At 39.5% G+C, this 25,541-nt stretch overlaps 2 protein-coding genes across 2 annotated transcripts; both read left to right on the top strand.

Annotated features, from left to right (window-relative positions):
- The first annotated feature begins 14,921 nt into the window (after positions 1–14,921).
- Positions 14,922–16,284, top strand: LOC143610919 (shikimate O-hydroxycinnamoyltransferase-like). Its single transcript, XM_077085267.1, has 2 exons — positions 14,922–15,329; positions 15,400–16,284. Exons 1-2 carry the CDS (start codon positions 14,922–14,924, stop codon positions 16,282–16,284), a joined length of 1,293 nt encoding a protein of 430 aa, XP_076941382.1.
- Positions 16,285–19,200: 2,916 nt separating this feature from the next.
- On the top strand, positions 19,201–20,428 carry LOC143610921 (shikimate O-hydroxycinnamoyltransferase-like). Its single transcript, XM_077085268.1, has 2 exons — positions 19,201–19,458; positions 19,534–20,428. Exons 1-2 carry the CDS (start codon positions 19,216–19,218, stop codon positions 20,401–20,403), a joined length of 1,113 nt encoding a protein of 370 aa, XP_076941383.1. The 5' UTR covers positions 19,201–19,215; the 3' UTR covers positions 20,404–20,428.
- Positions 20,429–25,541: the final 5,113 nt, after the last annotated feature.

Genomic DNA, 25,541 nt, shown 5'->3' with positions numbered 1-25,541 from the left:
TTTATTTTATTATTATTTTTCTTGGTGTGGTACTTGGCTACCGGGGTGTTTTGTGGGTCGGGGGTGGTATGACCGGGGCTATTGAGGAGGTTGTTTGGCCGTGTCCGTTTAGAGGCTTCCACTGTTGCCCGGATGGATTACCGGGGTCCAAGGGGGTTCGATTGGCCGCACATATTAAGCGGCTTCATTTGTCATCGGATGACAAGAAAGAGACCTTACGGGAGGCGATCTCGACAAATTTGGATTTGTTTATTTCGGTTGGTGAGGCTTTAAAGGTCTCGCGTAGGTGGATGTGTGGAGCGTGTATGGAGTCACATGCTCTCCGTCGGGGGTGCCATCATGATGACGGGTCGGTCTGGTACAAGTGTGTCACGGGAGATGTGGAGGAATATATAGTGGGGATTGCGAAGCCACATGTTGGGAGGGAAGTTGTCGCGGTGGGAAGGGTGGAGGTGGATGTAGCTCTCCTTGAGCGTGTCTTCACTCTTCCTATTACGACTGTTAAAAACATTCCTCATAGTTGTCGTATGGCTTTTTCCCAAGCCTTAGTGGGTGCTCTGGGTAAGGTGGCGGCTATGCCAGAGTCTGTTGAGGCGTGGGTGAAACTGTTGTTGTTACCACGTTGCACCTTACGAGTTTTCAGACCTTCTAATCGTCAGCAACGCAGGTCTGGCAATAGAAAGTCTGAGCAATGCCGAATTATTCAACGGTCGCTATCCGCTTGGGGTGACCGTGACGGTTTCTTTGAGCTCCTTATATCGCTTTTTAACCAACCCCTAGGAGATGCCCCGGGTGGTGATGCGTTTGTACCCGAGTCTGACAACGCCGGGTTGGGTGCCAATGTTAAACAATGTTTGCGAAAAGTTGCGGACGAGCATTTCACTGCTGCGGTCAAGGTATTATGCTCTTCAGGGGTTGCACCTTTCGGTAAGGATACTTTGAACGCTTTGTTGTCTAAGCATCCCATCATGGCACCTCCGATTATGCCTGCTTCCTTGCTTTCTGAGTCTCCCCTTGTCGTGGACGTTGATAGTGTGCTTGGGTGCATTAAGTCTTTCCCTAAAGGGACTTCGTGTGGGCGGGACGGTTTGCGAGCCCAACACATTTTAGATGCGTTGTGCGGAGAGGGGTCTCCGATTGCGGATGGTTTGCTCAAGGCTATCTCTGCGGTGGTTAATTTATTTTTGGGGGGAAGGTGTCCTAAGGTGTTGGCAGAGTTTGTTGCGTCTGCCCCACTTACGCCGTTGCTTAAACCGGACAATGGGATTAGACCTATTGCCGTTGGGGCTATTTGGAGGCGGTTGGTCTCTAAGGTGGCTATGAGGGGTGTCGGGAAGGAGATGGTTAAATACCTCGGTGACTTTCAATTTGGGGTGGGAGTCCCCAGTGGGGCCGAGGCCGTGCTTCATAGCGCGAACAGGTTTCTAAATCAGTTTCATTCGGATTGGTCATTGGCTATGCTTACTGTTGATTTCTCCAATGCCTTCAACTTAGTAGATAGGACGACCCTTCTACATGAGGTTCGGAGTCGATGTCCTTCCATTTCTCTTTGGGTGGATTTTTTATATGGGCAGTCGGCTAGGTTATATGTGGGTGATACTTTCACTAAATCCACCACTGGGGTTCAACAGGGGGACCCTCTTGGGCCTCTCCTTTTTGCCTTAGCTTTGCACCCACTTGTTCACCAAATCAGAGATCGGTGCAAGCTTCTCTTTCATGTTTGGTACTTGGATGATGGCACGATTATCGGGGATACTAGAGAGGTAGCCAAAGCATTAGATATTATCAGGTCTGAGGGGCTGTAGGTTCCTGGACGGATCGTACACGGGATATCGCTATCTACGCAGGTGCGGAATCCCTGCGTGGGTAGATACGAGCGTAGAATAGTTAACACACGAACACACGGTACAAACGAAACCACGTTATATTATAACTCGAACCACGTCTATTACAGACACTGACACGTGAAATGATCACAGCTATCAAACAAACTCACAGAAAAACCGCACACTAAACAGTAACCCGTAGGTTACTTATATACACGACAACTTCGCCTCAGGCGAAGTTGTCAATAACTTCGCTCGTTGAACAAGTTCGCCAAGGCGAACTTGTCAACAACTTCGCTTGGTTAACAAGTTCGCCTAAGCGAACTTGTCAACAACTTCGCTGTTACACAAACAATTACATAAACAATATTACAGACTCGATTACAGACTTTATACATATGAACTACTGACATCTATGTACCAACAGACTCCTTCTTGGCAGTAGCTTCATATCTTGATCTTTCAGCTCTTTTCTTGTAATCCTGTATCTTCATGCGTGCACCCCTTCTCTCACACACACCGTGACTACTCGCTGATATTTCCTTGCTTCATCCTTCCAAGCAGGAATATAGAATATCTTCTTCTCGTTGAGCATCTTCAGATCAGCTTTCGATAAGTTTACAAGATGCATCGGGTCGTACACCCTCAGCACTTCTTGTTCATCTTCGTCTTCCATCACGGCTTCAGCAGTCTGGCAATCAACGTACCACCATTTTAGATTCGTCAACACATCTTGAGGCATATTCTTCATTGGAACCTCCTTGATGCATCGGATCGGCTTGTACTTCATCACCATCTATGGCTTGCCATCTGCTCTCAATCCCCTCTCTTTATCTTCCACTAACTTCCCTTTCTGAGGCTTCAGAAGTTCAAACTTTTTATCTTTTACGCCTTCTTTCCACACAATCTTCTCAATCATTCTTGCCATATTGTTGTCACTTCTGTTTATCAGGCCTAATCTTCCCAAATCTTTCACCTCGCATTCTGGCAACGTGTTGAGAGATCTCAACATTCTCCTGAAGTATTGAATGCCATCATAGCGTTTTACCACAAATAACTTGATCTGTTCATCATAAATCCAACAGATTATCCCCTTCTTCGCCTCAGATTATCCCCTTCTTCAACTCGTTGCGGATAACTTCGCCTAAACCCTAACTTCGCCTACATCTGAATCGGCGACTGTTCAGATTCAAACGGCCAAAAATCCGATGATTTCGCACGATTTGACGATCCAGGAGAGAAGAACACAACATATTAATGTTATTAAGACGAAAAGTTCGTCCATGAACACGTAACACAAGTTTGAAAAACTTGGTTTTGAAGGTCCGACGACCCGAGGTCTTTCCGGGTAAAAACGACCATGAAAAGAACATGTTTGTGAGGTATATCGACAACACGTACCCTCAACCGATAATAGAAACTGAGAAAAGAAGATCTAAAACGAATAGGAATCAAGTTCGCCGGATAATTCTTAAGTTCGCCGGAAAACTCGGATCTTAAGTTCGCTGATAATTTTGAAAATAATGAAATTTACTGTTTGAAAAACCTTATATAGGGTCAGTGTAGTTTAGGCGAAGTTAAGCACAAGTTCGCCTGATTCAACAACTTCGCCTATAATTTCAAAATCACACCTTTAAGTTTGAACATTTTGCAATTAACATTTGAAACTTCCAAAAAGAGTTAAACAAAAATGATCATGTCTAAGTAACCAGTTATAAAATAATACAACTACAAAAAAATAGGAAAAACTTATAAAAATTTTACGAATAAGGGATCAAATTTCAGTCTAGTCAGGGACTGCTATGTTTTAGAAAAGATCCTAACAGGAATCATACTAACTACGTGACTGTCACATAGATCCGTGTTTAGCTGTATTATGACATATAGAGACAGGTTGTAAGCAGGTAATGTACTTAAGATGGTTTTCATCGTTTCTGTGATACGAGTTAGGTTCAATTAATCCTTAAAATTTAAGTGGGCAACAACTGCCAAATATTGATGCCTCCTATCTATCCTCAAAGCGTATTTGGCTTTCCCCAAGTCACCCCGAGTTGACTTCGACCCGTAGTGTCTGATTAACTTGTATGTATTCTCCTTCTGTTTCCCGTTCTTCTTCTTGCTCTAAGATAGAGAAGTCTTGATTTTATGATCACTAATATGTTACAAAAACTCCAAACTTTTTTTTTTTTTTTTTTTTTTTTTTTTTTTTTTTTTTAAACAACATAGACTTCAAAGTAGAAATTAACTGCAAGTCCCGAATCTGGATCACTGCAGTGTCTTGAAACGCTTTCTTCACGGGAATCAGAACACACATGGGCTCGTGTATGACTGGGTAATCGCTTTTCTGCCTATCATTCGAAAAGATATATATGAAGACACGCAAAACTCTTAAGGAGTTTCCACGTAAAATCAAGTAAAATTAGTTTGTATCACATCTACTTTTACGCACCATAAAAAGTTACCATGACATACAATGATTGTCCTAAAGCCTTTTAAGCCTAATAACTTCACTAGTTAAGCACACACAATCAGTATATATATCATTTTCCAAGGTTAGATCAATTTTCCGTTTAACATAGATAACGAACTTCTTACGAAGTAACAGACTTGAAAAGTAATTTCATTTCCCCTGAAAAATTTTGACTTCAATCGCCCCGATCACGTCAAAGCCTTCAGGTAAACGGCAATCCTGAAGATCCAATGGATCAACTGGACCGACCACATACAAGTATGTGTCCTTCTAACTAAGTATGACCGACTAATTTTCAGCGACAGAAAGAAAACACATCATAACCGCCCCGGTCTATTTCAGTCGTCTGGTTAATGGCGACCCTCATTCTCTAAGTCGAAACGAGGACCAAAACATATTCGAGGATATGTCCATCAAACTGAGGTAACCGACTAATTTTAAGCAATAGTGATGTTTTTTTTTTTTTTTTTTTTTTTTTAAATAAACACTATAAAAACATGGTTACTCGGGATTGATCATCCCGTTCAGCTCAATTAGGTTTTGAAATCTGGATTTATCAAACGCTTTTGTAAATAAATCAGTGAAATTTTCTAGCGTATCGACCTTGATCAGTTTCTTCTCAGCACAATCCCGTATGAAATGATGACGAATGTCAATATGTTTAGTTTTACTATGTTTCACGGGATTGTTAATTACTGAGATGGCAGCAGTGTTATCAATTAAAATAGGAGTGAGTAAGAAATTCAGACCATAGTCGCGCAATTGTTGCTGAATCCACAAAACCTGAGAACAGCAGTTGGATGCTGCCATATATTCAGCTTCGCACGTTGAGATTGCGACTGACGTCTGTTTCTTGCACTGCCAGGAAACTAATCTTCCACCGAGAAACTGACATCCTCCTGTAGTCGACTTCCGACTCTGATTGCACCCTCCATAATCAGAATCCGTATACGCAACCAGTTCCACGTCTCCTCCCTTCGGGTACCACAACCCTAGCTTCGGCTTGCCTTTGAGATACCGCAAAATCCTCTTCACACCCTTCATGTGAGATTCCTTTGAGTTTGCCTGAAAACGAGCACAAAGACAAACAGAAAACATTATATCAGGCCTAGAAGCAGTTAAATACATCAAAGAACCTATTATAGCCCGATACAGAGTTGGGTCCACATCTGCGTCACCGTCTACTTCAGCTCCCAACTTGTGGTTGACGCAAATTGGAGTGTCATATGGAGAAGAGTCCTCCATCTTGAAACGCTTGAGGACATCATGAACATATTTTGTTTGATGAATGAACATCCCATCCTTCTTTTGATCAACCTGCAAACCTAAAAAGAACGTTAGTTCACCCATGGCACTCATCTCGAATCTTTTCTTCATAACGGCCTCAAAATCCTGACACATGGAGACTCTTGATGCAGCAAATATGATGTCATCCACGTAGACTTGAACTAGCAGGAAGTCACTTCCATCTCTCTTCACAAACAAAGTACTGTCGATCAAACCCCTTTCAAAACCATTCTCTAGCAAGTAGTCCGATAACGTTGAATACCAGGCACGAGGTGCCTGATGTAATCCATACAGCGCCTTGCTCAACTTGTATACGTGATCAGGAAAGTCTGGGTCAGGAAAACCCGGAGGTTGCTCAACATACACAACCTCATCAACTTTCCCATTGAGGAACGCACTCTTCACGTCCAACTGAAACACTTTCATCTTCTTGAAAGCAGCAAACGCCAAAAACAATCTTATCGCTTCCAACCTGGCCACCGGAGCGAACACTTCATTATAGTCTATCCCCTCTTGCTGATTAAATCCTTTGACGACCAGTCTCGCCTTGTTTCTTATTATAATCCCCTTTTCATCTCTCTTGCACTTAAACACCCACTTTGTGCCTATCGCATGCACATTCCTTGGTTTTTCAACCAAAGTCCAAACTTCCATCTTCTTAAATTGAGCCAACTCTTCTTGCATCGCCTCGACCCACGAGCTGTCCTTAAGTGCCATTTGATAATTTTTCGGTTCAATCTGGCTAATAAAGCATGAGTACAAACATTCGTTCATTATACCCGTTTCCTTAATGCTTGTATAAACACAGGTGTGTTCATTCAAGCTACTTCTGGTTTGTACACTGGAGGACACATCACCTATAACATTCTCCAGAGGGTGATCTTTGTGAATTCTCGTGGTCGGCACAGCACCGACATGCAAATTATCTTCTAAATTAGTAGAGAGCTCATCAATGGTTGTTTCTGGCTGAGAGTGAAAAGGATTGATAAACTCATTTTCAGGAGAGACAGCAGGGGAACCGATAGAATTTGATGAGGAAGGTTGACAATCATCAAATAGCTGTCTATGTGCCAAATTTTCTTCCTCATCTAGAATCATCTTCGTAGCAACACGTTCTTCTTCTTCTGTACGAACCAAATCAGGTATATTAAAAGACTTAAAGAGCCTATCATAGTCGAAAATCCCAGGAGGTCCGATGCTCGGTCTTGGCGATCTGTAACTCGTAATGTCGGTGTTACATACCACTTCAACCTTGCCGTTCGTTGTATTAAAGACACGCCTGTTGGGAGTCCCAACTTCATAGCCGACTAAGATTCCTTCATCGGCTGCTTCACCAAACTTTGAATGTGTCTTTAAAATTGAACACGGGGACCCGAAAGCTTCAAGTCCACACAAATTGGGCTTTCTTCCATGCATCAGCTCGTAGCATGTTTTATTAAGTCTTTTTACCGTTAACACTCTATTCAGGACATAGCAAGCTGTAGAAACAGCTTCAGCCCAGAACACCACCGGAAGCTTCGAATCAGCCAGCATCGTCCTGGCTCCTTCAATTAAAGTTCTATTCTTCCTTTCAGCCACTCCATTCTGTTGCGGAGTATACGGAGCACTGAATTGGTGTTCAATTCCTCTTGACAGACAGAAGATCTCCATTTCAAAATTTTTAAACTCAGAACCATTGTCACTTCTGATGAACTTCACTCGTTTATCCATAATGTTCTCAACTTTGGTAATCAGATTCTTCACCAGTTGAGCCGTTTCGTCCTTTGATTTCAGGAAGTATACCCACGAGTATCGTGAGTAGTCATCAGTAATCACCAAGCAATAAGTTGTACCACCTAGACTTCTTACATTCACAGGACCGAAGAGATCCATGTGAAGCAGCTCTAGTGTACTAGCAATTGAGTTTACTTTCTTGGTGAGATGGGACTTCTTGTGCTGCTTTCCCTTTTTGCACGCAAGACATTTGTCTTCAAAATTGAAACTTTTTAAGGGAACACCCAACACAAGCCCATGTCTGACAATATGGTTCATCTTTCGAAGATGAATGTGTCCCATTCTCCTGTGCCATAGTTCAGATTCCTATTCGCTTGCTTTCGTCAAAAGGCACGATTCTTCCGTTGACATTTCAGTTGAACTTAAATCCATCATATACGTATTTCGATCACGTGGGGCCTTCATTACTATCCACTCCTCTGGTATTTGAAAACCAGGCTTCAACACAATCGCATCAGTCTTCGTGAAGTGTACGGTATAATCTTTATCACAAATCTGCGACACACTCAGCAGATTGTGCTTAAGTTCTTCGACAAAGTTCACATTTTCTAACGTCATCTTCCCGTTAGTTACCGTACCCCTTCCAGTTATTCTGCCACCACTCTCACCAGCAAAACTGACTCTTGCCCCTTGAACAGGTTTTAAATCTTGTAACAAATTCTTGTTACCAGTCATGTGCCGGGAACAACCGCTGTCCACAACCCAAAGATTCTTAGACGCCCTGTTCAACTGTTCCTGCACAAACAAAAAGATTATTAAAATTTGGGGACCCAAGACCTCTTGGTCTTGGGTCGACTAACCTTCTTATCAGAACTCACACACCTTGACTGACCAAAGTTAGCATTTGAAAATTTTCCACAAGTCCTAACGGGATACCTCCTTGGAGACTGATAGTGAGGCCAACCAAACCGACGAACATTAAGAGAATTAAAAGAATTATAGCAGTTGGTTTGGTTATTAGTAGTGTGAAAACGAGATGTGTTTCTTTGAAAACCGGTATTTTATCTCAAATTTGAATGGTTTTCATTTTTAACATTTAAACGATTACTAAAAACCTTAGTCTCAGTTTTCGAGGGCCTCACCTCTCTGAAACGCTGCTTCAGAGGGCAATCAGCAACAAGGTGCCCTGTTTGATTACATCTAAAACAACATCTATATTCAGCTTTCTTTTCAACAGATGTTTTAGATGTTGAGGGAGTATTACCACCCGTACGTCTCACATAGGGTGGGACATATGGGTTGAGTGGAGTACTCTTTTGAGTTGATTTAACCTTTTCTCCATTAGTGGGTAATACTTCCTTCTCTTTTGTCTTACCCGACTCGGATGACTTATCCGAATCAGATGAGACTGGACTTGAAATTTTAATTTTTAGACGGGCGAACTTGTTTCGCCTTGACTAACTTCCGGTACTTTACCAGTTTCCTTAGCAGTACCTGTCTGATCAGCTACAAAATTAACAGATTCATGAACACTAGGATTGAAAGTATAATTATGGTTATATGGTGGTGGAACCTCATGGTAACCAATTCCTCCCCTTTTAGGTGAGGAACCTTGATCACTAACGAGGTGATCAAGAATAGCAGAGGAATTCCGGAATTGCTCCAGTTTCCTATTTAGTTCCACCACTTTTACCTGGTGGTCAGCAATCTGTTTTTCCTTTTCAGCGATTAATTTGGTTTTCTCTTCTAAAACCTCGTAGCTTAGATCGATCACATCAATTTTTTCAGCTAATTTTGTTTTTAAACTTTTCACGTCTTTTTCACAAGCTTTAATCTTTATATTATAATTATTTTCTCTTGTCTTTGTAAAATGATGATCTTCTTTCAAGGTTTTAAATTCGGCATCCAATTTAACATACTGATCAGTAATTGTTGCAAGCTGTTCAGACAAGTTTTCACACTTAGTACAGATAGGTTTAGTACATACCTCAGTGTTCTGATCATCAGCCATGAATGCTTCTTCATTTTCAGCAGCTTTCAAACATTCCTCAGCTGCAACCTTCGCCATGTGTGCCTTCTCAAAGAGTTCTCCAGAGAACTTGTTCCAATTGTATTCACCAGCATCAGACATCATGGCATTATTCCCATTGTTATTCCCACTTTGCTGTGTAGTCCTCCCCTGACTACGTTCAACCCGTGCATTAGTGCACTCCTTTGCAAAGTGTCCATTTTGTTGGCAATTGTAACACCTCACCCTTGACTTGTCAAATCCTGGCTTTCCACCAACGAACTTTCTGCCAGTCTTCTTCATGAAACGCTTCACTCTTCTGACTATCATCGCCATCTGCCACTGCAGATCCATCTCCTCCAGATCATCAGGATCGATCTGGTCATAGTCTTCTTCCAAAACAGCAGGGTCCACAATCTTCCCTTGTATGTAGTTCTCGTAAGAAGCAATAAAAGATGCATAGACTGCAAATTGCTCTTCAGCAGATTTGACACTCATTGGCATCTTGGAATAGTTATTGCTTGAAGCAATTGGAGAGAAACTACTTGTGGATGCTTGAGGTTTCGAAGCACTTGATCCTCCAGCAACAAAGCAAACATCACCGTTCATGTTTACTGACACATTTCCTTCATGAGAAGAGTTAGAACCAGACTCTCCTTTGGAGTAGTAAGCAGCAGATTCAGACTTCGAACTTGAGCCTGAGTTAAATTTGGCACCATACATACCAGGGTCTTGAATCTGATCTGTTGGTGTCTCTTTACGAACCATATTAAGCTCAAAGGTTCTGAGCTTATTTACTGCTGTCTCCAAATCACAATTAGGAAAGTCTCTGTCTTCCCTCATTAGAACAGTGTACATTTCCCACTTCGGTGGGAGAGCATCGAGAAGCTTCTCAACTATTTCCTCCTCTCTGTACGCAATTGAATAGTTGTTCAGCTTTGTCATGAGATGATAGTATCGGGTGATAATATCATCGAGCGATTCGTTCTTCAAATACTTGAAAACAGAGAACTGGGTCTTTAACAGCTTAATCTTCGAGGCACGAATACCCACGTTCCCTTCGAATCTATTCTCAAGAGCATCCCAAAGCTCTCGTGCAGAAGTGTACTTCCGGAATGTATGGAGAACCTCTTGAGGAAGAGCCATAGTAATTGCAGCATGGGCCTTGCTCTCGGCCTCATACATTTTCTTCTCTTCTTCCTCCATCTTGCTGTACTTCTTAACCACATCACGACCTTCGTACTCCATTGTCGGTGGGATATATCCATCCTGGATGCAAACCCACATCTTTGCATCCTGGTATTTAATATACTGAATGAATCTATCTTTCCAAGCTACGAAGTCTGTTCCTTTCATCAACCTTGGGGCCTTAGTAGCCGACCCCGCTTCTACTTCCATTTTGACTAATTCAGAGATGTTAATTGACGACATCTTCACGAAAACAAGAAAAACCCGAAAATTCAAAAAATTCTTCAAAACAGTACTATAGGCGAAGTTAAGGCTAACTTCGCTTAAGTGTTAACTTCGCTGGAAAATTCTTAAATTCGCGTGACTTGGCGAAGTTGAGAATAACTTCGCTTAAGGTAAGCGAACTTAGGAGGTAAGCGAAGTTGAGGATAACTTCGCTTAGGCGAACTTATGAGGTAGGCGAAGTTGTGGATAACTTCGCTTAGCCTTATATCTTCGCCGAAACCCTACTTCCAGTGACGGCAACTTCGCCTGAAGAACAGCAACTTCGCCCGAAGAACACTGAAAATATTCAGATCTGTTTTCGTCGATTTAGCAGTTTCCGGTCGGTGTAATGGCTTGAATAAGACTGTATAAGGTGAGAATAACACAATCCCAACAAAAACGTGTCCCGCGAATAGGTCAAACGAGACGTTTTCTACACCCGCGTGAAATCCCGAACCTCACAATCGAGCCGATGGCTCTGATACCAATTGTAGGTTCCTGGACGGATCGTACACGGGATATCGCTATCTACGCAGGTGCGGAATCCCTGCGTGGGTAGATACGAGCGTAGAATAGTTAACACACGAACACACGGTACAAACGAAACCACGTTATATTATAACTCGAACCACGTCTATTACAGACACTGACACGTGAAATGATCACAGCTATCAAACAAACTCACAGAAAAACCGCACACTAAACAGTAACCCGTAGGTTACTTATATACACGACAACTTCGCCTCAGGCGAAGTTGTCAATAACTTCGCTCGTTGAACAAGTTCGCCAAGGCGAACTTGTCAACAACTTCGCTTGGTTAACAAGTTCGCCTAAGCGAACTTGTCAACAACTTCGCTGTTACACAAACAATTACATAAACAATATTACAGACTCGATTACAGACTTTATACATATGAACTACTGACATCTATGTACCAACAGGGGCCTCGTTTGGGTCTTGAATTAAACGTTAAGAAAACTGAGTTATTTTGGCCAACTTGCAATGGGGTGAAGGCACAGGAGGGGTTGTTCCCTTGCGGGATTGGAAGGCCGGTGCTTGGCGTGAAACTCCTTGGTGGTGCTGTAAGCCAGGATGCGGGGTTTATCAGCAGTTTGGCTATGAAAAGGGCATCTAGCGCTGTGGAACTGATGAGCTGTCTCCCAAGACTTCGGGGTCCTCAATGTGAGCTTCTTTTGCTTCGCTCATGTATGGGAGTCGCCAAGCTTTTGTTCGGTTTGAGAACATGCCAACCTATGTATGTGGGGGAAGCTGTTTCTATATTTGACAATGGTCGTCGAAGGGCGATTGAGGACATCGTGGTTTGTGGAGGTCCGTTCTTTGGGGATCTCCAATGGAGGTTGGCGTCACTTCCGATCCGTTATGAGGGGTTGGGTCTCTGTTCGGCCGAGGATGTATCTACATATGCTTTTGTGGCTTCGAGAGCACAGTCGTGGTGTTTGCAAGACCATATTCTTCGGGGTTGTGATATTCATGGGTTGGACTCTGATTATGGGTGTACGATGGATCGTTTACGTACTTCACTTCCAGATTTTGATCTTAGCGGGTTCTCTAATAAGGACACCGCCCCCCCTAAAGCCCAACATGTTGTGGCGAGTGCCTTATTTAGTGGAATTGTCAAGAGTTTAGAAGTGAAGTTTGATCTATCCCCTCGCCAAAAGGCGGTGTTTGAATGCCTTCGGGCTCCTCGGGCTCAGGATTTTCTAACGGCTATCCCCATTGAAGGATTAGGCCAACGTATGTCGGGTTTGGAGTATCGGGCTATCCTTAAGTACCGGTTAATGATCCCTATGTTCCCGACAGATGAACCTTGCCCAATTTGTCGCAAGGTCTGTTTGGATTCTTTTGGTGACCATGCGGTGCATTGCAAAGAATTGCCTGGCTTTAAATACAGACATGATCTGGTTAGGGATGTTCTGTGTGATGTTCTTAAACGGGCAGGGATTTCTGCTAAAAAGGAGGCCCCTGTTAACTTTCTCACGGATCCTATTGAAGGGAGGTCTACTTTACGACCAGCTGATATTCTTGTGTTCGGGTGGGCAGGGGGGAACACGCCTGTGTGGATCTTACAGGAGTGTCTCCTCTTGTTGGGCTCAGGGACCGTGGGTTTGTTGTGGGTCAGGCTGCGTTGAAGGCTGAATCGAGCAAAGTTGTTAAACACGAGAAAGCTTGTTTAGATAATCAACATGTCTTTCTACCATTTGCCTTTGATACATTTGGTTTTCTGGCTCCAGAGGCTGTGAAATTTTTGAGTAGGGTTCAGCGCGTCGTACACGGAACCTCTTCAGCTTCTAGGTCCCAAAGCTTCGTTTTTAGCAGGATTGGCTTTGCTGTTCAAAAGGGGGTTGCGGCGCAGCTTGTTGCCCGTTTGCCTGCCACTTTATTGTAATCGTTTTATAGTAAATTATATATTTAAGAACTAAAAAAAAAAAAGAAAAAAAAAATTACGAGGCACATGCTTGGATACTTCTCCGTCCTTCTGGTATAATTTTTTATAAACAAATAATTTCAAACTAAATTAAAATAATATATTATTTTAACAAATATATATTTAAGATAATTACGCAATCCGTGCCTCAAATCGATCGTTTGTACAATATCAGTAATACATTATTAGTACTACGCTTTTCATGCGGGTTTTGCTTAAAGCCGATGGTCTAACTGGAAACAACCTCTTTATCTTTTAGTATAGAAATAGATACGGTTTGTCTGCATCTCACCATCCCAAACCATATTGATAACTTTACTACTTGTAGGATTTTACTGAGTATGAATAATGATTATTATCATGATTAGGAAAAAAAAAACAGTATGGACACAGAACGAGTGAACGACCATCTTATTTGGTCACAAGTCTGGTCATATTTTGGAATCAGATAGCGTCATAATTAATTCTAAAAGTTATTTTGAATCCTATTAGCTTAATAGTTTAATAAAACGTTGTTATATTGCTTACATTTAAAAATAAAATATATTAAAATAACGAACCTGAAAACTATCACGCAAAAATAAACTTGAACCTATAATAGAAAGTGACAATAACTACGAGTTGACTATTTAAACATATGGAACGAGTTGCTACATTCTAGCGCAAATACATGAAGTAATTGCTTGTCACACACGTTTAATAGTCGACTCGTTTAAAAAAAGTTTCTAGTAATTTAAATACCTTATATATAATAGATATAACAAAAGTTTCTAGTAATTTAAATACCTTATATATAATAGATATAACAAAAAAATTGTTAAATGGAGTTTCTTTCAGCTCTCACAACTCGTAGGAGTTCTCAAAATACTCTCTATATCTATCTTATCTTAAATATATATATACACGAAAGCTTCCTATTTTCTCTCAAGCACCTGATTGTTTTATTTGAAAGTGGTGATTACTCATGCATTTAACCGGAATTCACGGGTATGGGTCTCACCAAAACCATATAGCCGTTAAACGGGTTATAACATCTCATCATATTAAAAATTAATTTAATCAAATATTAGATATGAAAATCTTATAAAACAGAGATACACTAAAAATTAATAATCATATTAAAAAAAAGATACTATTTATGATTATGAAATAGCGGGTAATGGGTCTCATCAAACCCAGATAGCTTTTAAACGAGTTATAACATCTAATTTATTTGTGAAACTCTTTTATCATAAAACCGTATACGTATTATTAATTTCCTTACAATAAATAAAATTAAAATACAAAATTTATATAGATATTATAAACGTAAAATGTAAAACAAACCTCGTAATAAAACCCTAATTCAATTTGTCATTGTGAATTTAGTTATATGATTCTTTTTTCTTTTAAATTTACTTAAATTAAAAGTTTCACAAAATAATATCTAAATTATAACAAATGAAAAATATAACAAATTATAATAAATGAACATAAAGAAATAAATATAAAATAAAAATAAAAATAAAAGAAAAAACTAAAAATTTGCCACCCCCACGTACCTACTCAATTGACTTGGCCTCCATATAAGTTATATCAAAGGCAGCAGTGAGTTTTAGAAGATCACCTGTACAAAATATAGCAGGTTTTTAAGCTTCGTAGATAATGATAATGCTTTTAAAATATGAGCATATTCTTAATTATTCTTATTTACTTTTTTTCAGTGAAGCTAGATCGAGATGAAGGTGGTGGTAAGAGAATCAACGATTGTGAAGCCCGAGAAGACGACACCGACGACAAATCTTTGGTTGTCTAGCCTCGATCTTACTTCTTCCAGATATCACACACAAACGGTGTACTTTTATCGGCCCAACGATGCTCAGAACTTTTTTGAAAGTAAAGTCATGAAGGACAGTTTGAGCAGGGTTTTAGTTCCATTTTACCCGATGGCAGGGCGGCTTAAACAAGGCGAAGATGGCCGGCTTGTGGTCAGCTGTCAAGGCCAAGGGGCTTTGTTTTTAGAAGCCGAGTCTGATGGCGTTCTTGATCATTTCGGTGACTTTGCACCCTCATTGGAGTACGCTAAACTCGTTCCAGTGGTTGATTACTCGCTAGGTATTGAATCATTTCCTCTTCTGGTCTTGCAGGTATATGTCTATTACAGATGTTAAAATAAATTATCTTCTTTAAAACTAAATAATTATCTCAATTAAGCAGGTAACTTACTTCAAATGTGGTGGAGTTTCGCTAGGAGTTGGGGCGCACCATCTTGTCGTGGATGGGATGTCTGGTTTGCACTTAATAAACACGTGGTCCGATATGGCTCGTGGCCAAGACATCACTCTCCCACCCTTCCTAGACCGGACCCTCCTCCGTGCACAGGACCCACCACGACCGGTGTTTGAGCACATCGAATACCACCCGGATCCAACGCCACGCCAAGTCACCTTTGATGAAACCAAAACCACCTTCTCAATGTTTAAGTTAACAAGAAACCAACTCGATATGCTCAAAGCAAAAGCAAAGGAAGATGGCAACACGATCAACTATAGCACTTTTGAAATTCTCGCAGGCCAAATTTGGAAGTGTGCGTGTGAAGCCCGTGGGCTGCCGAACGATGTGAAAACCAAGCTCGGCTACCCAGTTGATGGGCGGGCCCGCTTTCAACCACCACTTCCACCAGGTTTTTTCGGGAGTGTCATCTTCAATGGCACTACTATAGCGACGGTAGGTGATATTAAATCCAAACCTTTGTGGTATGCTGCAAGCAAAATCCATGAATCTTTAGCGAGGATGAATAGCGACTATCTAAAATCAGCAGTTGATTATCTAGAAAAATATCATTGTCAAAAGCTTGATGCTTACAATAAGTACACAGATTTTGCTATTGTTAGTTGGCTTAGGCTCCCGATTCATGATGCGAACTTTGGATGGGGGCGGCCCATCTTCATGGGCCGTACAGGGATCCCAACAGGAGGTAAATGTTATGTGTTGCCAAGCTCAACAAACGATGGAAGCTTGTCAATCATCATTGGACTAGAAGTTGAACAAATGAAGCTTTTCGGTAACTTATTGTATCAATCAATCAATCATACACAGTGAAGTTCCACCAACATCAAAGCTATAAGTAGTGTGAGACGATCCTATATTATATTTTATTTTGTTTCCTTATTATACTCTAATTGTGTTTCCTTATTGTTTATCGTTTCCTATTTTAATGTCTTTGATTTTCCTATAAATTGTAATCGTAGCTTGAGAAAAAGAAGAAGAAAAAAATAAGAAAAATTATTCCAAAGCCTTGTTTCTTTCTCTAGCTTCTCTCTTAATTCTTGGAGCCTAACCCACTCTACGGGTCTATTGGGAGATTGATCATCTCGAATCGGTCTCTATCAATTTGATTGTGTTTCCTTATTGTTTATCGTTTCCTATTTTTATGTCTTTGATTTTCCTATAAATTGTAATCGTAGTTTGAGAAAAAGAAGAAGAAAAAAATAAGATAATTACTCCAAAGTCTTGTTTCTCTCTCTAGCTTCTCTCTTAATTCTTGGAGCCTAACCCACTCTACGGGTCTATTGAGAGATTGACCATCTCGAATTGGTCTTTATTAATTTGGTGCTTTCATTCATCGTCCTCATGCCTCCTTCGTCGCGTGAAGACAGTATCATGACCCTGATCTGTAACATCCCGAAATTTCGAAGAATAAATAATTAATATATTATTTATTTATGATGGAAAGTTTACTTGAGTTAATAGAGAAATAATAAAATAATAAAGATGGAATGATAAGTAGGCTAATTAGATGTAATTAATTATGGACCAAAAAGGAAATATGGCCTAAGGTCCATGGGCTTAAGGGAGTATAAATACCCCCTTTAAACCCTAATCCTTTCCACTTTCATCCATCTCTACACCATAGCCTACACCATCAAAAACACACACTTCTTCAATTCCCGTTTTTGAGAAAACCAACCACAAAGACACAAAGATTCCTGAAGATCTAACCGTCGAATCGATCTCAAATTTTAACTGAGTGTTCATGACATACAAATGAAGATTTCCACTGAACAGATCTTCGATCAGATGTCGGAAAGTCCGGTTTTTATTAGCAAAACCTTAGCATCTCAAAAATGAAGATTTCGGCGACTGTTCAGCTGTTCCGGCGATTGTAGCGGCCGTTTCCGGCGAAGGTGAGCTGATGGGTTTGTAGATAGGGGTGAGACGGTTCCTTGGCCGCTTGAATCACTTAAATCCGAGTTCGTTTGATATGGTTTTGGTCTATTCGAGTGATTCGAACAAAAACATCAAAGGTACGTTTTTGTTAAAAGTGTTTACTTTTCGTGTACAGATTTACATGAAAATTGATAGGATGATAGATCGGGTCATGATTATTGATAAAGTAATGAAATTGATAGTAAACGGATTAGTTGGCTCATTTCGGGTAAAACGAGTAGTGTTCGGTTTGCGAAAAGGACGAGTAAACGAAGTCGGTTTTGCATGAAACTTGGTAGGGAAGTAAACCGAACTTTATTATGTGATAAAAATGTGAACTTGATGATAAAAATGGTCTAAATCAACTTGTTGGTTAAAGACCTAACTAAAACGGGTTTACGATCAATAAAGGTTTAAACTTTATACCTAAAATGGGTTAGATCTTGATAATGTAATAATATTAGGTGTAAAACGGTTAAGGAAAGTGGCAAAAGGTGGTTAAAAGTCATGATATGGACCGTTCACGGTTAACTGAGCTAGGAAAGAAATGGAAAGATAGAAAAATAGGAACTCGGAGCATCAAATACGGGTTCTCGGTCAGTGTGGGTTCTCGGTTCCAAGGGTTCTCTGCCATGGGTTTTCGGTCACTCAGTTTTCTGTATGGCTTTGGGCTTGAACCCAGGGCCCAGATGCCTAAATGGACAGTTGGGCCTGACTTAACTAAGTCCACAAGATGCTAAGCCCATATCCTAAGTTAAAACAAAACAAGCTCATCATCATGAACTAAACAAACAAGCCCAACCTAGAAAAATACGTTGGTTAACTAAAATACCGACTTAATTAATTATAAGGTTAATTAACAAATATATATTTAACAGTTAGCCGTGCACAATTAAAGAAAGGGATTACTATTTGCTCTGAGGGTAACCGGATCCAGGTGAGTTTCTAGCCCCATTTTCCTTGTTATGTTTTCGGGGCTGTATGCATACTCGATGTGATAGTTAATACCCTTACCTTCATTGGTAAGTGTATGTCATGTATGATTTATATGTTATATATGTATATCTTGGATGTGAATGAAAGCTTGTCGGTACGTGAACGATCTTCGGATATTGCACGTATTAACAAGGGAGGTATGTATATGATAGTTGAATGTGTATGATAGATATATGTATATGAATATGGATGAATGATTAAAGAAAGTATATGCATGTTATGGGTATGTAAAGATAGTATGCATGAAGATGAAGAAAGAGGGATCAGACCCTAATAATATCCGAGATAGAGAAGAAATGGATCAGACCCAAATAATATCTGAGATAGAGAAGTAAAAAGAGATCAGATCCTAATAATATCTGAGATAGACAAGAAAGGGATCAGACCCTAATAATATCTAAGATAGACAAAGGAAAGAGGGATCAAACCCTAATAATATATGAGATAGACAAGGAAGGGATCAAACCCTAATAATATCTGAGATAGACAAAGGAAAGATGAATCAGACCCTAATAATATCTGAGATAGAAAGAGCAGTAATCATATAGTATGAAAGTAATAAAGTATGAACGTATGCATGAAATTATGTAATGGAAGTAAATTAGTAAAGTAATTATTATGCATCTTCGGATGCATAATTGAAGGTAAGTGTATGTATTGTATGATATGTGATTAACTAGAACTCACTCAGCATAGCTGACATTTAGTATGCACGCATGTTAATAGACTGAAGCACCAAGCCTCGATCTTACTTCTTCCAGATATCACACACAAACGGTGTACTTTTATCGGCCCAACGATGCTCAGAACTTTTTTGAAAGTAAAGTCATGAAGGACAGTTTGAGCAGGGTTTTAGTTCCATTTTACCCGATGGCAGGGCGGCTTAAACAAGGCGAAGATGGCCGGCTTGTGGTCAGCTGTCAAGGCCAAGGGGCTTTGTTTTTAGAAGCCGAGTCTGATGGCGTTCTTGATCATTTCGGTGACTTTGCACCCTCATTGGAGTACGCTAAACTCGTTCCAGTGGTTGATTACTCGCTAGGAATTGAATCATTTCCTCTTCTGGTCTTGCAGGTATATATATGTCTATTACAAATGTTAAAAATATATTATCTTCTTTAAAACTAAATAATTATCTTAATTAAGCAGGTAACTTACTTCAAATGTGGTGGAGTTTTGCTAGGAGTTGGGGCGCACCATCACGTTATGGATGGGATGTCTGGTTTGCACTTAATAAACACGTGGTCCGATATGGCTCGTGGCCAAGACATCACTCTCCCAACCTTCCTAGACCGGACCCTCCTCCGTGCACAAGATCCACCACAGCCGGTTTTTGAGCACATAGAATACCACCCGGATCCAACGCCACTCAAAGTCCCCTTAGATGAAACCGAAACCACCTTCTCAATGTTTAAGTTAACAAGAAACCAACTCGATATGCTCAAAGCAAAAGCAAAGGCAGATGGCAACACGATCCGTTATAGCACTTTTGAAATTCTCTCAGGCCATATTTGGAAGTGTGTGTGTAAAGCCCGTGGGCTGCCGAATGATGTGGAAACCAAGCTCATCTACCCAGTTGATGGGCGGGCCCGCTTTCAACCACCACTTCCACCGGGTTTTTTTGGGAATGTTATCTTCGAAGGCACTACTATAGTGACGGCAGGTGATATTAAATCCAAACCTTTGTGGTACGCTGCAAGTAAAATCCACGAATCTTTAGCGAGGATGAATAGCGACTATTTAAAATCAGCAGTTGATTATCTGGAACAACATCGTTGTCCAAAGTTTGATAGTTGTTATAAGTACACAAATTCTGGAATGATTAGTTGGGTCAGGCTCCCAATTCACGATGCGGACTTTGGATGGGGGCGGCCCATCTTCATGGGCCGTACAGGGATCCCGACAGCAGGTAAGTGTTATGTGTTGCCAAGCTTAACAAACGATGGAAGCTTGTCAATCATCATTGGCCTAGAAGTTGAACAAATGAAGCTTTTCGGTAACTTATTGTATGCAATCTGAAATTAATGTATATTTTCATATGAAACTATATGTATGCATGTTTTTTTATTGGTGAGAGTATGGTTGTATGTAAGTATATTTGTTTGCAACATACAATGACAAACATGTCAAGCCATGTTACATTAATAATTTTGTGATTTTTATTATTATTATTATTTGTCCTTTGTTTTAAATTGGATGCACGTAAGTCTGAGACTTTTATGTGTGAGAACAAGTGACTGAGTTATCAAACTAATCAACCTAATCAATGATCAAGTAACATAATAACATATATAATCGATGATATCGACAATTAAAATTGTGCAAGATCATAAGTAGTTTGGTCAAGAGGGGGGGGGGGGGTGTTTACACAGTGTTTCGCAAATCTTCACCTGTTCCATAGGCAAGAAGCAAGTCTTTAATTGAAACCCAAACCGGAACAAATTTTGGATTTGATTTGGTCATGAGTGTCCGGTTCCCATATTTGTAGCACCAAAGGAACATATTTAACAAGCCATAGGTTCCTTTCTAGCACTTACATTAACCCTTCTTCCGTATCAAATTTGAAAAAACAGAAACCCCCTCGATTTCTATTTATTGATTTTAATCCATATTTGTGCCACGAGGTTTTCTTTGACAACAAAAAATGACAAGCTTGAACCCAGTATCTGTCATGAGCTTAAATTCTTTTTGACATAAAATGACCATTAATTTTGATAATCGGTTCCCCATTCTCATCTAAGTTTGGAGGTTGAAAACTAATTGTGTTTCACCATCCTCAATCATACTCCCATGAAGCAATTTTCCTCCATAGTTAAAAGAATTATTCAGATCAAAAGCAAACAAAGAACTAACCTTATTTGTGTTGGGTGTGACATAGTTATGTCATTTATGGGTTTGTAGGCTTCATTGATAAATCTGATTGGGCCATTGTTGCTTCAATGTACGTAGACGTTGTTATAGGCCCACTAATAGGTGAGTTTGGTTGAATTGTCAATGCAACTACATTTAGATTTTGCAAGAAATCATATTTCCCACTTCCTCAATTTTTTTCGAACAATTTTAGTTAGAAAATTAAACGGTGCATGAATGAAGTAAATTTATTTTGCAAATCCTCCTTTGGATTTTTTACACTTCTTTTCTTATGAATTAAAATTTAAATTTTTACTAAAATATTTTTCTAGAATATAGAAAGATATTTGTTTTTCAAACAACTTTTATTGAACCAAATTAAAGTAGCAATAAAAGAAAACAATTACATTACAAGAAGAAGTGGATTTTTATGTCACTCGGTCCAACTAATAATAATTTTATTATCTCTATTTGTAATCTATGAAAACGAGTAAATACGAAGAGAGTCGAATATGAGATCTTTTCTACTAACTTCCGTTTGAAAAACAACTTCACTCCGAACCCGCCAGATGACCCATCACGCAGAGAAAACAATATCATGAATTAATTTCCGCTTTTTACTAGAAACTAAAAGCATGTCGAGCCAAATCAAGATACCCCAACAAAAAAAAGTCTTGTATCGAAGGCAAATCAGGCCACTTACATATGGGGTTTCGTACTCTAGTCGCTACCTCACACGCACCAAAAATATGATCTAAATACTCCTCCGAGATGAAATAGAAAGGACAAAGAACTGAAGGGACATCTATAACTCCTCCCATATAATAAATAGAAGATGGGAATAATCCTCCGATATCGTAAAGGCATCCAATGATGATACATGCGATAACCCAAAATGTTTACTTTTATATGAATCAATCTATTCCTCCACGTAATAGATCCCCAATAAGGCAATGTCGTACCATCAATATGCTTTCTAATGGTTTTGACTGAAAACATGTTGTTTACATCAAATATTAAAACTACGAATCTGAATGATTAATTAACTCAATCTGAGAAAGCGTTGCCAATAAAAGATCAAATTGCTCATTTTCCACACCTTCCCTAATTGGTCTCCGTCAAGACCAGCTCCAAACGACCATTCCATGTTTAGTAGCAATGAAGCATCTCTTATCAGTTTCCAGGCGATACAATCTATTATACTTAGATTAAAATGGAGAATCGCTTGACCACAAATCCTCCCAAAATCTAGTATCCTCTCGGTGTCCCATCTTCTTTTTAAGCGTGTTACAAGTAATAATATATTTTTCATGAAGGACTCGACTAGACTTGACAATTCAGTGCCAAACTTTATTACCCGATCCAATCTCAGTCCCATCAATAACTCTTCCCATATTCCCGTGACACACTTTTATCACTTTAACCCAAAGATCATTAGGTTGATTAACAAAATGTTATCTCCATTTTTAAAGAAGAGCTAGGCGGATGCCTTTAAGGCCACCAATGTCTATACCCCCTTTATCGGATATGTTTACTCAGATAAGTTCGCAGCCAATAAACAAATGTGTCTTTTCGATCATGACATTAGATTCGGTCAAGTCTATTCGGACGGCGTATTGGGATTCTCATCTTCCGTTCATCGAGTTCTCCTACAACAATAGCTACCACTCTAGCATTGATGTGGCTCATTTTCAAGCTCTTTACGGTCGTAAATGTCGTTCCCCGATTAGTTGGAACGAAATCGGTGAAGCTCAAATCACGGGACCCGAGATGGTCCAAGAAGCCACCGATGTCATTAATCAAATCCGTAAGAATCTCCTAGCCGCTATAAATCGTCAAAAGAATTACGCCGATATATGGTGAAAACCTATCGAATTTAATGTTGACGATATTGTCCTTTTAAAAGTTTCTCCTTGGAAGGGGGTAGTCCGTTTTGGAAAGAAGGGTAAACTAGCTCCTCATTTCGTTGGTCCTTTTAAAATCCTTGAACGTGTTGGGAAGGTGGCTTATCGACTCGAACTACCGGAAGAACTTGCCGGTGTTCATCCGACTTTTCATGTATCAAATCTTAAGAAGTGCTTAGCCGAGGGTAATCTCCATATACCTCTCGACGAAGTACATGTCGATGAGTCGATGATCATGGTTGAACGACCCGTTGAAATCATGGATCGCAGCGAGAAGAAAACCAAGCGTAGTCGTATTCGGTTAGTCAAAGTTCGATGGGAATCACGGCGTGGCGCGGAGTTCACTTGGGAACGAGAAGACACAATGAAGGAGAAGTATCCACACTTTTTCGCATCATGATCGTCATCTTAATTTCGGGACGAAATTTCCTAAAGTAGGGGATACTGTGACATTCGTCAATTTCGGGTCTCGTTTGTATTCGTTTTTGTATTCGTTTATCATGTAAACCGACCCATTTTGTAAACCAAAGCTTATGATATAATCAAAATGATGGATTTTATGTTACAATATTGTTTTACACTTGTTGGGTCTTGAAAACATTCTTTTTGGTCTTTAAAACTCCTTAAAATGACTTAAACCAAACTTTGGGGACTATTATTGCCATTTACCAAAAACTTGTTTGACCATTTCAACCATCACATGCATCTTTACCCTATTTGTATGAACCATACTCTTACCATTATAAAAGCAAGGCTCCATACACCATTTTGGTTGTTCATCTTCTCCAAAATCTCTCTCAAATCCAAGTATTCATCTTCAACATTTTGTTACTTTGATTTCTTAAGGTCAACTAACTATAGTCTTTCATTTTAACTTGTTCATCTAATATTACTAACACTTGAATATGGTGGTACAACATATATATAATACACACCCCTTGTTTCCTTTATTTGTTACTTCACCGACTCCGGTTGGTTAAGTTTCGAATGTCATAAGGCAAGGCTTCATGGAGGACTTCGTGTTCTTGATATATATTTACACACATATAAATTATTATACATATCACTTATGACTAACTTCTAACCCTTTTTAGTTTGTTCATCTTATTTACAAGTTCCATGGTGTGGGTTTGTATAAGACTAACCTCGGTTTAACCGAAACTAGTCCAAACCGGAAACCGAACTTTTGTTTACTAGTTTTGTTAAAATAGTTGTTTAAACATGTTTATTGCTATATTTGAGTTTCAAAAATCATTTTTACAAGGTCTTTGATATTAAGCATATGGAATCCATCTATGAACTCGTTGGGAGATGGAAACCGAACTAAAGCGAAACTTTTGCTTAAAAGACTTGTAGTTAACTTTTTAGTTGTAAAATTTAAGTTTTCTTCATTTATAAACCAATATACAAGTTCTATGATATTTGGGCATGTAGAAACCATCTATGAACTATTTGTGAGATGGAGACCGAACCAAACCAAACTATACCGACTTTTACTCGCTTAAGACACACAAGTGTGTTTTTAGCTATCAAGACTTGTTTATTTCTTTAAAAATAGTTTACAAACTGATTTTAATTATTTTCTTAAGTACTTGGATTTGTTGGATCCAACTTGATCTCATCACGTAGTTTGGACCGACAAAACCGAACACTCGCTTAACGTGCGTTGTTAGTTCTAAACAATAGATCTACATACTTGGTTAAGTGTTAGTATATTTTAATGAGTTATCTCATAAAAATTAATATGTTGGAAAGTTGACTTTGGGTTTGACCATTTGTGACCCGAACCGACAACCCGAACACTCGTTAAAGACCCGTTTTAGTATCTTTGTCCCAAAGAAACTTGCATTTTAGCATTTTTCCCACCTTATTACTTAACATTGGTTAAGTAAATATTAAGGTTAGATACTTTAACCCGGTTTCAAGCAAACTTATATTTTTAAAGTATTGTTATTATAAATTCTTAAATAGTTACATTTTAAATCTTGAACTTTAATTGTTTACTTTTTGCAACAATTAGTTTATTTAAAGATCTTCAAGACAACCATTCTAAATCCAAGATTTTATTGTCATTTAGGCCTTGCTCGTTAAACTTCATCCATCCGGTTATTCATCTTTTACCGATCGAGTTTTATACTTGAATGTGAGTAACTTCATACCCCGTTTTCTATCTTTTGTTTTGGGGTGACATTTCAGACTTATTCAAATCAAATGCTTTATACTTGAGTCTTAAACCACAAACGTTGTTGTATACTTTACTTGAATAATTGCTCGATTTGGTGTTCTATATTTATATGCCTATGTGTTTATCGCTTTCGGTTGGTGGAATCTATAAATCCTAGACTACTTGGCATCCCCTTGTAGCAAGGTGTCGTTAACGTAATGCAATTAACGATATTCTAT

This window comes from Bidens hawaiensis, unplaced genomic scaffold, assembly GCF_021521415.1.
Source record: "Bidens hawaiensis isolate Kalapana, Puna unplaced genomic scaffold, B.hawaiensis_p1.1 tig00028738_1, whole genome shotgun sequence".
Lineage (NCBI taxonomy): Eukaryota > Viridiplantae > Streptophyta > Magnoliopsida > Asterales > Asteraceae > Bidens > Bidens hawaiensis.
Note: the sequence above shows the minus strand (reverse complement) of the source record. Positions and strands in the feature narration are given on the sequence as shown.